Source organism: Erpetoichthys calabaricus, chromosome 17 (genome assembly GCF_900747795.2).
Source record: "Erpetoichthys calabaricus chromosome 17, fErpCal1.3, whole genome shotgun sequence".
Classification (NCBI taxonomy): domain Eukaryota; kingdom Metazoa; phylum Chordata; class Cladistia; order Polypteriformes; family Polypteridae; genus Erpetoichthys; species Erpetoichthys calabaricus.
The window spans coordinates 62,687,470-62,702,266 of NC_041410.2; the positions used below are offsets into that span (position 1 = coordinate 62,687,470).

Below are 14,797 nucleotides of genomic sequence, written 5' to 3' on the forward strand. Positions count from 1 at the left end.
CACGTGATTACGTAGGAGGCGTGATGACGCGATACGTGACTCCGCCTCCTCCATTAGAGTATATGGACAAAAAACAGGTTCCAGTTATGACCATTACGCGTAGAATTTCGAAATGAAACCTGCCTAACTTTTGTAAGTAAGCTGTAAGGAGTGAGCCTGCCAAATTTCAGCCTTCCACCTACACGGGAAGTTCGAGAATTAGTGATCAGTCAGTCAGTCAGTGAGTCAGTCAGTCAGTGAGGGCTTTGCCTTTTATTAATATGTATAGATATACCGGGACTCTATTAGACAACAAAGCCTTGTCTTATACCTCAAAGTTGATATCAACAGCATTGGCATAGTGAAATTCATTGACCGTAAAAGCCAGTAACAATAGATTATACTTTGTTTGTCCTGAAGGGGAAATTAAAATTTTAAAGAAACTCCTCCAAAAAAATATTATAAAAACAAATTTCAATCCCCCAAACACACACAAATACTTCTGGCTTGGATAACAGAGGGTAGTTGCTGTCAATAAGAGGCTTGTATGTGGCAGTAAGATGAGGTTAGACCTGCTCAGATTGTACCAACAGCTTGTGTTTCCATGAATTTAACATGCCTAATAGATACTTGTTTCAAGTCACCAGAATTCAGCATGATTCATCATTAAGGTATTGGTACAGAGTAAATCATTTCTGTTGCTGAATCAGCCAGGATGATGCAATGTGGTTTCCTGGGCAGTGACATGGATGATTTCAGTCGGCATTTCAATGTCTTGTTCATTTGTTTTAGTTCTAAGTGTATTGTGTTCCCTTTTTCACCATTGAACATTCACAAAACTCTCCACTCTTCCAGCATTAAAATAGGGCCTGACATAAGAGATGTAAAATCTGCAGTACCAAAAATATAACAGTACCTGAACTTGCCATAACTCACCTTGAGATGTAACAAGTTCAAACAACTTGTACATATAACGTTCCTCATTATACTGTATGAAATCCTTTCTACTTTACTTTTGCCCTTGCTCTGATTCTTTGTTTCTTCCATCTTCAGATGAGCTTCTAACTTTCGCCTTTGCTTAGCATATTTGCTCTTCACCCCCTGTTCATTTTTGGGCAAGTAACTTTTCTGATAGGGCATAATGTTTAGGTGGTGGTGATCATGGTGCTATCAGGTGAATATGGGAATGTTCAATATATTCCACTTTACATTCCTCAGTCTTTTACATTCTCAGTTGTTACATATTTACAGTAGGTATAGGAAAGACTCCCCTAAGGATATTCATTACAGGCTGCAAAGCAACAAAATGCGAAGACACACAGAGAAAATATTTCCCTAGCTATATTTATTCAGTGTAACTTATAACAGCTAAGTGAAAAGATTTAAGAGCAGTAGTTCAGATAAAAAAAAATACAAATCCAGAATCCCTGAGATGATTAAACTATCACACCCCTGTGTCAGTACTTATGGAACCACCTTTTGTTTGATTACGGCCACGAGTCTGTTGGGATACTTCTCTACCAGCTTTGCACATCTAGACTATACAATATTTGCCCACTCTTCTTTACATTACAGAACTGTTCAAGCTCAGTCAGATTGGATGATGTGTGTTGGTGGACTGCAATCTTCAAGTCATTCCACAGAATTTCAGTAGAGTTTAAATCTGGACTCTGACAATACCATGCAAGCACATTCACCTTTTTTCTCCTTCAGTCGCTGTGTGGTCAACTTTGCAGTATGTTTCTTCGGGTCATTGTCATGTTGGAAGATGGACCTTCTTCCCATTGACAACTTTCTGGCAGAGGGCAGCAGGTTTTCCTTCTATCTTGACAAGTGCCCTAGTCCCTGCTGCAGAGAGAAAAACCCACAACAGGATGCTACCACTCCCATGCTCCACTATAGGTATGGTGTTCTTTGGCTAGTAAGCTGTATTGACTTTACGCCAGATATAACGTTTGGTTGGATTTTGGTCTACTCTGACTTTAATAACTTTTTCCTTTTTGGCCTCATAATCTTCAAGGTGTGTTTTGACAAAGTTCAATGAAGACTTAATGTGGCCTTTCTTGATGGGTGGATTTTTTTCTTACAACCCACCCATACAAGCCACATTTGTGATATTGTTGTCACATGTACACAATGACCAGTATTTGCTAAACATTTCTATAACTGGCCTATTGGTAGCCTCTTAGATGCTTTTCCTCCTCACTCTTCCATCCAGTTTGGAGGGATGGCCTGATCCAGGAAGGGTCCTAGTAGTACCAAAGACTTTCCACTTCATGATTATGGACTTTACTGTGCTCCTTTGGATTATTAAAGCTTTAAAAAAAAATTTTTGTATCGATCGCCTGACTTTTGCCTGTCTACAACTTCATCTCTGAGATCTTCTGACAGTGCCTTATTGCGCATAGTTGATTATCTGCTTTCAGTTGCATATGCTCTAGGAATAGCTGTTTTTATGCTAAACTACCGGTAATCAGAATGATTACAGTTGATCACAGTTGGAAGTCATTTGGCTTGGTGTACAATGGAGTAGGTGATTATCCATCGATCCATCCATTTTCCAACCCGCTGAATCCGAACAGGGTCACGGGGGTCTGTTTTCTGGAGCCAATCCCAGCCAACACAGGGCACAAGGCAGGAAACAATCCTGGGCAGGGTGCCAACCCACCGCAGGACACACACAAACACACCCACACACCAAGCACACACTAGGGCCAATTTAGAATCGCCAATCCACCTAACCTGCATGTCTTTGGACTGTGGGAGGAAACCGGAGCCCCCGGAGGAAACCCACGCAGACACGGGGAGAACATGCAAACTCCACGCAGGGAGGACCCGGGAATCGAACCCAGGTCCCCAGATCTCCCAACTGCGAGGCAGCAGCGCTACCCACTGCGCCACCGTGCCGCCCGAGTAGGTGATTAGTTACACATAATTGAATTTACAAGTATTTTTAGGGGTGGGAAGTAATCCTTTAACCATCTCAGTAATGATGTTTTTTTTTTTTCTTCTTCCCCCTGAACTGTTACTATTATATATTTCACTATCCTGTTAAATTGCTTTTATTAAACACAGTGTGTGTTCATTTCAGTCTGCAAAGTAACAAAATGTGAATATTTTGAAGGGTGATGATTATTTTCTATACCCACTGTTACTCACCATATAACATTTCTCAGGTCCACTGCTCATCTGAAAGTTGAAGCAGGCTGCACACTGGTCTGCATTTACCGTAGCATCTCCTAAGTTAGTTTAAAAATGCATTCAAAAATATGTTGTAACTAGCCAGAGGCCAAATCTTAACATTGCTAATCAATAACATTAAGTAATTACATTAAAACATTAATTATTCTAAAAAACTGCATGGCATGACACCCGGAAGTAGTAAACTCTTTCTTCTAATGTGCCCAGCAATAAGTCAAAATTTTAGTGTAACCTGCTAAGTAATATGTTTGTAGAGCCCTCCCAATTCCTCTGTACAAGAGCTTGCTTATTTGCCTGGCTGTCAGAAAATTGGTAATTTAAAATTTCAGTCAGATTGATGTAATTAAATTTTCAGAAAATGTAGTTTTTATTATGAGTATTTTTTTTGATAAAGGTGTTAACACAAATCCTGTTATGTTCATTTTATCTTATCTTGTTGTTTAGAACACTACGTTAGACCATACTTAAATTTAAAGTGTACTACTAAATGTAATTTTTAGGTAAAGTTTGTTAGTGCATTTTGCTTTCAGTATTTTTGAGTGTGGAGTTTGGCATTTGTGCAACTTCCATATAATTTGAAATTATTCTCAAAGTTATAAACTATTTGAATTTGAAAATCACTTAATGTTTAACTATGTAGATTACTTCTGTGGCACAAACTACATTGTATAGTTGGCATTATTGTTTTCTTTGACAACAGAGCAAAACCTCTGACCATTATATTGCTAATTTCATCCTCTTTCTGTAGAATTAGAAATGAGAAGACGGGAGGATGAGTACAGATTTACAAGTAAGTATCTAATTTACTTTCCAGTTTCTTTGCAAAAAGATTGTTAATCATTTTAATTCATGTGTGTTTTGGTTAATACTGTATAACAGTTTATATAGTTGTACAAATGCCAAATTATCTTTCTGGATAATTTTAAATTTTGCTGTTCAAAACCTGTTAAGATTTAAAAAACATTCTTTTTGCCACAGCTTTGCAGAAGCAAAATAAATAATTTTAAATACAAATTTAGTTGGTGGCTAAAATCATTAACATCAAAAATGGAAATAGGCTACTTGCTTGTGTATTTGTATGTATTTACACCCCACACTTTAGTATTTGTTTTATAGTAATGTTTGCTGCAATAACAGATTTAAGTTGGTTTTGAGTAGGTGGTCACCAGCATTACATAATGCTTGGGAGTGGTTTTGCTTTAGCTCATTCAAGTTTCTGTAACAGTGTTTATGGTACACCATTTTCAAATCATGCCTCAAATGATTGATTGTCAAATCCACAGTCTTAACCCAATGATCTTTTTTGTTTTTATGAAAACGGGAATAATCATTTTTATGTAATTTTGTCAGATTCACACATTATCCAATTATTTTTGTAGTTTTTATCTAGAAAACGTGACAGTGATGATTGGTAATGCAAGTGTATTCTCTTTAGGAAAATATTTCTCATGTTTGAAAACATGGGATTTGAATGCAAGCAGCATTTACAATTTTTTTTTTTTTACACTATAAATCCAGCTGACAATTATTTTGCTTTTTAATTTTTTTTTCCTGAACATCTGCCGTTTGTAATTAAAGAACTTTTGAAAGTTCATCTCAATAATGAAGGATCTGTATATGCAGTAATAATTTTACCATAAAATGTATTGTGCTGGATAGCTTGATATTGGTATTCTTAGGGCAGGTTACTAAGTACCGTCCGGATTCCCATGTTTCTTATTCTGGTCTAGACTATTATCTATGTAGAATTCTCTTTGTGTTTATGTGTGTTTTTCTTAGTGTACTTCTGTTTTCCTTCAATGTGTATTAATTTAATTGGGTGAGTGGGTGGTGTGGGACATATGCCTGATAACCAGCACTATATTCTGGGGCTGGTTACTACCTTGTAACCATTGCTTCATGAAAGGTTTTCAATCCTCCACACCCTTAAATGAACTATCGCGGAGAGTTACGTTCCAGACCCAGCAGCGAATGGTCAGAGGTCTTCCTCTGGCGCTTAGGTTCACTACTATCAGAAGGCTTAGAAGATGCAGGATGCTTGGGAGCCATCATAGGGCTTAAAAGAAAACGAAAGTTCACAAAAAGTTTGCTCACAAGCAATTGGATCACAAGCAAGAGAAGAGAACTGTGATGCTTCGGGGACCCATCGCTCGCTGTTCTTTAGCGAGAATTACACCACATTAGTAGCAGCCAATCAGAGGCCCAAGTGAATGAAAATCCCACTCAGATTGGTTGAGTCTCCGCTTTCAGCCATAACAGGCCTCGTAAGAAATCATCTGGGTACTGTAACGCGAAACTTTGGTCTACCATAGTGTACAATGTAAACGTATATTTAATGATTTACTGTATCTGTATTGCTTAAATGTTCATTATTTTATATACATATTGACTTTTTACTGCATTTTAGTCAATATTTACAGTTATAGTTATAAATATATATTGTTCTAATGAACTCTTATCTAGCATGCATAGTGACAAATGAAAAGCATATGTACATTTATGACTTCTTTCAAATCACATTTGACAGAGTTCAACTCGGAACTGACAAAAGAGCAAATAAAGGCGGTATATATAGTAGAATATTGCAGGAAGGTGATTGTCATGAAGAGGTGGGATCATGATGGTTGGATCCGGGAAGTGATGTCATGAAGATGTGGGGTCTTTAGTTTTGGATTGGAAGTGATGTTTACTGGGTGGATTCTTCAGTTCTGCCAAAAAAGAGGAAAAAGAGAGTGCAGCACCAGCCCCTGGTTTTGGCGTGTAACTGCATCTATTTGAGCCTGTAAACTGTCTCCCAATAAATGTCCTCGCATAAAGGGAGTCATCTACAATTGAACTGTTCAAAACAAGATTAAAGACTCATTTCTATTCACTTGCATTCCATGACCTTCAGTAATACTGATGGTTTCCTCTTTGTGATTACATAACATTACTTCTATTTTTTATGTATATAACATTACTTCTATTTATTATGTATTTTATTTCTATTTATGTTTTATGTTAATTATTTTGTTTTTCTTTTATTCTATTATTGTAAAGCACTTTGGCCACAGCATTACTATGTTGTTTTAAATGTGCTATATAAATAAATTAACATTGACATTGACACGAATGTGACACGAAAGCCAAGACCCATCGGGTCAGGTAGCCCGGACTGAGAGGTTGTGAACCCAAGAAAGAGTATCTGCGATAAAATGACTGAAAACCTGTAGGGCTGAAAATCTAAAAACCATTGTGTGACACATGGGTTCTACTCGTTATGAATTGCCATCCACTGCAGAGCAGCATGGCCACTAACAAGGGTGAACTCATGGCCCAAGAGGTAATACCTCAGCTGAACTACGATTACGATTCAGCAGTTCTTACGGCTGTACCACCAAAGCGGTCGTATTAAGGGCGTGTCAATTTTGTACCCTAACGCAAGTTCTTTTTCTGCAGTTATATTATTGTATCAAAGCTTACTTGTTTTGCTATACTTGAACTTTGAACCGTGTTTATTTGATATTTGGACTTCAGGATTCACACATTATACACTTCATATCAACATTTTGTCAGTTATGACTAAAACATGAAAAACATTTCTGTTTTAACGATGAATTTTACATAGATTGTTTTACACACGGAACACACATGAAATACATGTATTCCAAATAATGATATATTATTTACCCTATACAACTCCAGGGAACTCGCACGCAGTTAAACAGACTTGAGCTGAGAGAACTTTCTGCTGTGGTGGGGGGATGGGATAGCAGGATGCTTGCTGCTTTTGCTGATCGACACATTTACAACACAAAAGACGCTGATGGAGCGGTGCGAAGGGATTTAAGGTGAGCCAGGAGTACAAGTTTTTTCGTCGGCTTTGGTAATTCTAGTGTTAATTTCGTAAGGCCCTTCTCAATGGGCCAACAATTTGGAGTGGGAGGTAGGCAGTAAGACCATGACGCAGTCACTGGGGCAGAACTCCCAAAGGGATGTTCTCTGGGTTATAACACCGGGCCTGGATTGCTTGAGCTTTCTCCATAGTTTCTTTTAATATACAGTGGAACCTCGGTTCACAAACGTCTCGGTACACGTACAACTCGGTTTACGACCAAAAAGTTTGGAAACTTTTGCCTCGGTTCACAACCACACACTCCGTATACGAACAAGCCAGTTTCCCTTTCGGTTTGTACATATTCAGTCTCTCCCTGTGCATTTCCTGTGCAGCGAGCGAGCGAGCAAGAGAGAGAGAGCGACAGAGCGCGACACACACACACACAGAGGCAGTGCGAGAGAGAGAGACGCAGACACACAGGCAGCGCGAGAGAGAGCTGGACTCATTAAGGTAGGAAGGCAGTTAAAGAATGCACTGGGCTTCTGTTTCCAGCGATCGGTTCGTAGCGTGCATTGTTGCAATGTTGCGTTTCTTGGTGGTTTATTAAATTACGGATTTTTTCAAATGTTCATTTTTTTTCCCTGTGCTTAAAACTCATTAAAAAAAAAAGTGTTTATACAGCGATCGGGTTGCAAGGCTATAGCGCGACCTGCTGCAATGTTAACTTTCTTGGTTGCTTGTGGTTGGTTTTTAATTAAAGTTCGGATTTGTTCAAATGTTCCTTTTTTTCCCCCCTGTGCTTAAAACTCATTAAAAAAGAGAAAGGGCTCGCGTGCTGCTGAGAGAGAGAGCGAGCCTGCTCGTGCAGCTGAGCAGGGAGCCTGGGTGTTTGTGTCAGTGTTATTCAATGTTTTTACATTAGTTTACTATTACACTGCACATTATATATATTTACATACAGTTCGTACGGTCTGGAACAGATTAATTGTATTTACATACAATCCTATGGGGGAAATTGCTTCGGTTCACGACCAAATCGGTTTACGACCAGAGGTTTGGAACGAATTATGGTCGTGAACCGAGGTTCCACTGTAGGTCAAATTTTTGACAATCTGTTGCATAATTGGCCGACATATTCCAGAGTATTAGTGGTTGGAAGAGCCTCTTCTTCTCAACTTTCAAAATATCCAGTAGTGCCTGGGGTTGACGTCCGTATAATAATTTAAAAGGGGAAAACCCTGTAGGGGCTTGAGGAACCTCCCAATAAGTGAAAAGGACTAAGGGAAGTAACTGATCCCATTTCCTTCCATCTGTGTTGATCACCATGTGTAGCATTTGTTTGAGGGTCCGGTTGAACCGCTCCATGAGACTGTCAGTTTGGAGGATGGTATACTGCGGTTTTAAATGCTTAACTCTGAGTAATTTGGCAACCTCTCTGAACATATCCGAGGTAAAAGGCGTACCTTGATCTGTTATGATTACTTTAGGGATGTTTACCCTTGTGAAGACCCATACCAGCTCCCATGCGATATTCTTAGAATTAGCTGTCCATAAGGGAAAGCTTTGGGAAAATGAGTAGAATAATCTACGAGGACTTTTATATATTTGTCCTTGGGCCAAGGGTTCAAGGGGTCCCACAATATCAACCCTGATACGAAAGGAATTTCAATAAGCGGAATGGGAATTAACAGAGCACAGTCCCTCCTAGGAGTCTGTCGCAACCAACAGTCATATGAAAAAGTTTGGGAACCCCTTTTAATTCTTTGGATTTTTTTTATCATTGGCTGAGCTTTCAAAGTAGCAACTTTTCCTTTAATATGACACGCCTTATGGAAGCGTAGTATTTCAGCAGTGATATTAAGTCTTAGGATTAACAGAAAATATGCAATATGCATCATAACAAAATTAGGTGCATAATTTGGGCACCCCAACAGAGATATTACATCAATACTTAGTTGAGCCTCCTTTTGCAAATATAACAGCCTCTAGACGCCTCCTATAGCCTTTGATGAGTGTCTGGATTCTGGATGGAGGTATTTTTGACCATTGTTCCATACAAAATCTCTCCAGATCAGTTAAATTTGATGGCTGCCGAGCATGGACTGCCTGCTTCAATCATCCCATAGATATTTGATGATATTCAAGTCAGGGGACTGTGATAGCCATTCCAGAACATTGTACTTCTCCCTCTGCACGAATGCCTTTGTAGATTTCGAATTGTGTTTTGGGTCATTGTCTTGTTGGAATATCCAACCCCTGCATAACTTCAACTTGTGACTGATGCTTGAATATTATCCTGAAGAATTTGTTGATATTGGGTTGAATTCATCCGACCTTTGACTTTAACAAGGGCCCCCCAGTCCCTGAATTAGCCACACAGCCCCAAAGCATGATGGAACCTCCATCGATTTGACAGTAGGTAGCAGCTGTTTCCTTTGAATGTGGTGTTGTTCTTCCGCCATGCAAAGTGCTTTTTGTTATGACCAAATAACTAAATTTTGTTCTCATCAGTCCAAAGCACTTTGTTCCAATGAATCTGGCTTGTCTAAATGAGCATTTGCATCAACAAGCAACTTTGTTTGTGGCGTGAGTGCAGAAAGGGCTTCTTTCTCATCACCCTGCCATACAGATGTTCTTTGTGCAAATTGCACTGAATTGTAAAAACGATGTACAGATCCACCATCTGCAGCAAGATGTTCTGCAGGTCTTTGGAGGTGATCTGTGGGTTGTCTGTAACCATTCTCACATCCTGCGCTTATGCCGCTCCTGTATTTTTCTTGGCCTGCCAGTCCTAGGTTTAACAGCAACTGTGCCAGTGGCCTTCCATTTCCTGATTACGTTCATTACAGTTGAAACTGACAGTTTAAATCTCTGAGATAGCTGCTTGTAGCCCCCTAAACCATGATACGAACATATTTGTTTTCAGATCTTTTGAGAGTTGCTTTGGAGATCCCATGCTGTCACTCTTAAGAGGAGAGTCAAAGGTAATAACTTGCAATTGACCACCTTAAATACCATTTCTCATGATTGGACACCTGTCTATGAAGTTCAAGGCTTAACGAGCTAATCCAACCAATTTGGTGTTGCAAGTAATCGTATATTGCAGTTACATGCATTCAAATCAGCACAATTACAAGGGGACCCACATTTGTGCACAGCCAGTTTTTCACATTGATTTAATTTCATACAAGTAAATACTGCTACACTAAAAATCTTTGTTCTGAAAAAACCCAAGTACTCGGATGTTCCTAGGAAATGAAAGACATACCACTGTTACATTTTTTTTTTTGAAAGTAAATTATTATGCAGGCTGAGAGGGGTTCCCAAACATTTTCATATGACTGTATACTCTGGGCAGGAACTACAGTAACAACGGACCACCTCAATAATTCCAGGCCAATAGAATTTGAGCTTAATACTCTCCAAGGTCTTGTCGGCTCCCAAGTGGGTGCCCAGGAGGTGGGTGTGAGCTAGTTCACAGATGTGCTGCCGAAAGATCTGTGGTACTAGCACAGTGATCTCACCTCACCCTCGTGTTCAGCTACTCTATATAATGAATACATTTTAATGACAAAGTGATGTTCATTAGTCATGGGAAGGTTAGTATGCTGGCCATCTGTTGAGACTACTGCATTTCTAACAAATTTCAGGGAGTCGTTACTCCGCTGCTCCCGTTTAAAGGAGGCCAGCGTTTGTCGGAACTGAAAGGTTAGTGATAAGGATCAGTGGAGACCTCAATAGGCAGAGTTTCTGGTTGTGACGAGTTGTCGCTGATAGATGACGTATTTGGCTGGTCTATCTCAGATTCTACTCCCTCACATTGAATTCCCATGTGATCCCTTAATGCTGACAAATTACACTGCTTTGAGACAGTTGGTGATGGTGATTCTCCGGCCATTACCAGGCCCAAAGATTCTTCCAGAGTGTGGGTTGTGTTACCACTTTTTCTGTTAGACCAGTCTCTTCCTAATATCCCTGGAAAAGGTGGATATCTAAGGATTGCCATCGAAACTGCATTGTCCGATTATTGCCCTTGTAAGTAATGAAGCAAGCGGCAGACGTATACCACCGAGTTTCCCTGTGCATGCAGGTTAGACTGGTCTTTCCTGTAAGCCACTGTTGCGGTAGCATGTACTGGCAAGCTACAATGGAAATGTTGCTATTGGTATCTATTAGTGCTGTAACATTAAATTTATTAACCACCACCACTCCCGTACAAGGATATGACATGGGGTTAGTAACTACACAATACCTTCCTCCTCTTGCGCAGCTGCAGTCCATCAGTTCCATGTTCAGTTGGCAGTGAGGTAGCATATGTCCAGGTTGTCCACACTTGTAACAGTGTAGGATCGCAGTTAGTTTTTCTTTCATCTTGGCCGAAGGCTGTACATTTTGACAGCTGGGTTCTGACTGTTTCACACGCCCTATCTGGGTTTGACGATTAGACCATTCTGAACATTCAGCTTAGTGGGCCACCCAATATTCAATGATCCTGGCCAGTTCGTCCATATCCTTAAAAGGCTGCCAACAAACTGGCTGCGCAAGAAAATTTGGCAAGGCATTTATGAATAGGTCGCACAAGACCAGCTCCACGAGTTTTTGGCGTCATTAATGTCTTATCTTAGCCAGCGCCCAGCATTCCCCAGATCCTCATATGTTTGGAACAAGCCGGATCTTGCGCCACTCATGGAATAACCTTCCCTGCTGGTCTGTCGATGTGATGTACCACTTGAGGACCTTGGCCTTTAGAACATCGTAATTGGCAGCCTCCTCCTTGCTATGGTCATAATAAGTCTGCTGCGCTTCCCCTTTCAGGAACGGGGCCAGTATGTTAGCCCATACCTTGCGTTCCCAGTGCTGGTGATTGGCAGTTTGTTCAAAAACAAGAAAATAAGTTTCTATGTCATCATTTTCCTGCAATGGCAGGAGTACCTGTGAGGGAGCCTGTTCCTGGTCCTCCTTGATAGCCGCTCTGGCTTGCGCCCTGGCATCGGATTCATTGAACCTGGTTTGCATCTTCCCAAAGTTGCCATATTGGTCAAAATGATATTCAGGTCCTGTTCTTCTGACATGCAAACAAATCCTGATGACTATGCCACTGTAAAATAAAGACAGCAGTGTCAAAGGTTTGGGGGAATCCCTCATATACTGTAGGACAAGTAAAGGAAATTACATCTTTACAGACAGTTCAAATTGGAACTGACAAAAGAGCAAATGATGGGGGTGTATATAGTAGGTATTGCAGGAAGTGATTTAATGAAGAGGTGGGATCTTGAGGGTTGGAACTGTGACGTCATGAGGGTTGGAACCGGAAGTGATGTTGTGAAGAGGCAGTCTTGATTTTGGAATCGAAAGGGATGTCATGATGGTTGGAAACAAAAGTGATGTTACTGGGTGGATTCTTCAGTTGTTCTGCTGGGAGAGAGGAAAAATAGAGGGCAGAAACATCCCCTGGTTCAGTGGGTGACTGCATCTATTTGAGCCTGTAAACTGTCTTCCAAGCGCACGTGTCTGACACCATGTAAAGGCAGTTATTCATGTTTTGTCTATATATGTAATTATGTGACCCATTGAAGCCATGACAGGTGAGGATGCATGATCGCTTTTCCAAATTGAAAAAAGAAAAAAAAAAAAAAAGTGCATTCTAGGTTATTAAAAGGCTTGTGAAGCATAAATATGGCTGTATGTGCGTGTATCTTTCCATGGTTATTTCTTTCCTTGAGCCCAGTGCTCAAGTATTTATGTTAACATCAAGTATTTTTGTTTTTTCAATTGTAGCCTCTGTTCATAATCATTTGCAATTTCTGTATTCCTTTTATTTGTATATTTTTAGTTCAGTTTAAGATAATTTCTATATTCTGCTGGTTTTCTGTGGAGATTCCAGTTTAATCCTTCAGTGGAAAGGTCTGTTGTTAGGTTAATCTGCAATTCTAAATTGGTCAGTCATGGGTGTGTCAAATTGTGGAATACTTATCACTTTTGGAATATTTTCTCTTTTTTGGGAAAAGAGGGTTTAGAATGTAAAGGATGATATTTTAAATCTATTCTAGATCACTTTTATTTCTTGCTTCAAATGGAACCTCTAAGACTTGCATCAAGTAGGGAAGACAAGTTTGTAGGTAAAAATCACTAATCTTGGTGCTGAAGATTAGACAATGTTTATTTTTTGACTTGTTTTTTTATCCAAATCATCAGGCTCTTAACCTACATTTGAGCAGTTTAGTTCAGGGCATTGTTGTAGGCACCTTGTGTTTAGCACTTTTTGTCAAAGGCACAATTTTGTTTTTAAATATTAGTGAAAGAATAAATAGATCATAACACAGTGGAATGATTTTGTTTATAATTTCTTCAATCAATAGCATTTATTTTCATAGCACATTTTCATGCACATGGTGTAGCTCAAACTGATACGCAAGATGCTAAAGAAAGTTATAAGAAAAGTAAAATATTAAATTACGAATGCACTGCAAAAAACATAGTCTAGAAATAAGATAAAAACACTGAATTTCAGGAGAAAATGACTTAATATTAGTGAAATTATTTGTCCATGCAGCAAGATAATTTTACTTGCCAAGAAATCTTAAAATAAGTTTGTTCCAGTCTAGAGATAAGAAAGCTCTGATAGGTGTTCAAATGTTTGAAATAAGTAGAAAATGCTGTTTTTTAGAACAAATTACTTAAGATTAGACTTTCTACGGTGGAAATACACTGAATATTAGAAAATAATTTTTAATTCAGTTGTTTTGCATTCTTAATTTTAGCATACTGAAAAATGAAGGCCAAGGAATAAATCACTAATATAAGTGGAAAATTCTTAATACCAGTGGAGAAAGTCTTGTTACTTAAAACAAGTTAGATCATCTTGAAATAGGTAGTCCAATATTTAATCTCAGAGCATATATCTTAAAACAGGAAAATTATTTTACAAAAATCACAAAATAAGAAAAAAATGTACGATTATTAAGAAATAAATGCTCGAAATAAGCAAAATTATATGCCAATGGGGTGAGATATATTGACTTGGATTTTTTAATTTCAACACATACTAAGCTATATTTGCATGATATATACAACAAATTTCAGTCCACCTACAAAAGAATAAGGTAAAAGTAGCACAGTGCTCTCATTTTAGGATGGTCTTCATTTCAAATTGAAACCAAATATTTTAGCAGAGGTTTGAATTCGGAATTCATTCCTACATTCAAGACACATAATTACTATATAATTTCCTGATATATGTTGGCTTCCCGAATAGATAAAATAACTTACAATAAAGACATAATCATTAGCATTGCTCAATATTTAAGTATTACATCAGTATCCAATAGTACTACTGCTATGTTTACAATACAGAAACAGAGAAAAACATAAGCACATGAAAATTAGTTGACACAGGAAGATTACCTTGTATATAACGCAAAGTTATATCCATATCATTATTGTACATTGTAGTTCAGGACTGTCTCATCTTGTCACAGTCAGAAATGCTTAACAAACTTAATTACAGTGCATCTGGAAAGTATTCACAGCGCATCACTTTTTCCACATTTTGTTATGTTACAGCCTTATTCCAAAATGGATTAAATTAATTTTTTTCCTCAGAATTCTACACATAACACCCCATAATGACAACGTGAAAGAAGCTTACTTGAGGTTTTTGCAAATTTATTAAAAATAAAAAAATTGAGAAAGCACATGTACATAAGTTATTCACAGCCTTTGCCATGAAGCTCAAAATTGAGCTCAGGTGCATCCTGTTTCCCCTTATCATCCTTGAGATGTTTCTGCAGCTTAATTGGA

General features: G+C 38.6%; 1 protein-coding gene across 4 annotated transcripts in view; it reads left to right on the forward strand.

Annotated features, from left to right (window-relative positions):
• clpxa (caseinolytic mitochondrial matrix peptidase chaperone subunit Xa) overlaps positions 1 to 14,797 on the forward strand; it is a 291,827-nt gene that overhangs the window by 85,712 nt on the left and 191,318 nt on the right. For 3 of the 4 annotated variants that reach the window (XM_051920219.1, XM_051920221.1, XM_051920222.1), the window contains exon 7: positions 3,929 to 3,970. The exons of the other annotated variant lie outside the window; for it this stretch is intronic. In XM_051920219.1, coding sequence (XP_051776179.1) covers positions 3,929 to 3,970 — 42 coding nt within the window. The remainder of the gene's footprint in view (positions 1 to 3,928; positions 3,971 to 14,797) is intronic. 4 annotated transcript variants of the gene reach the window in all.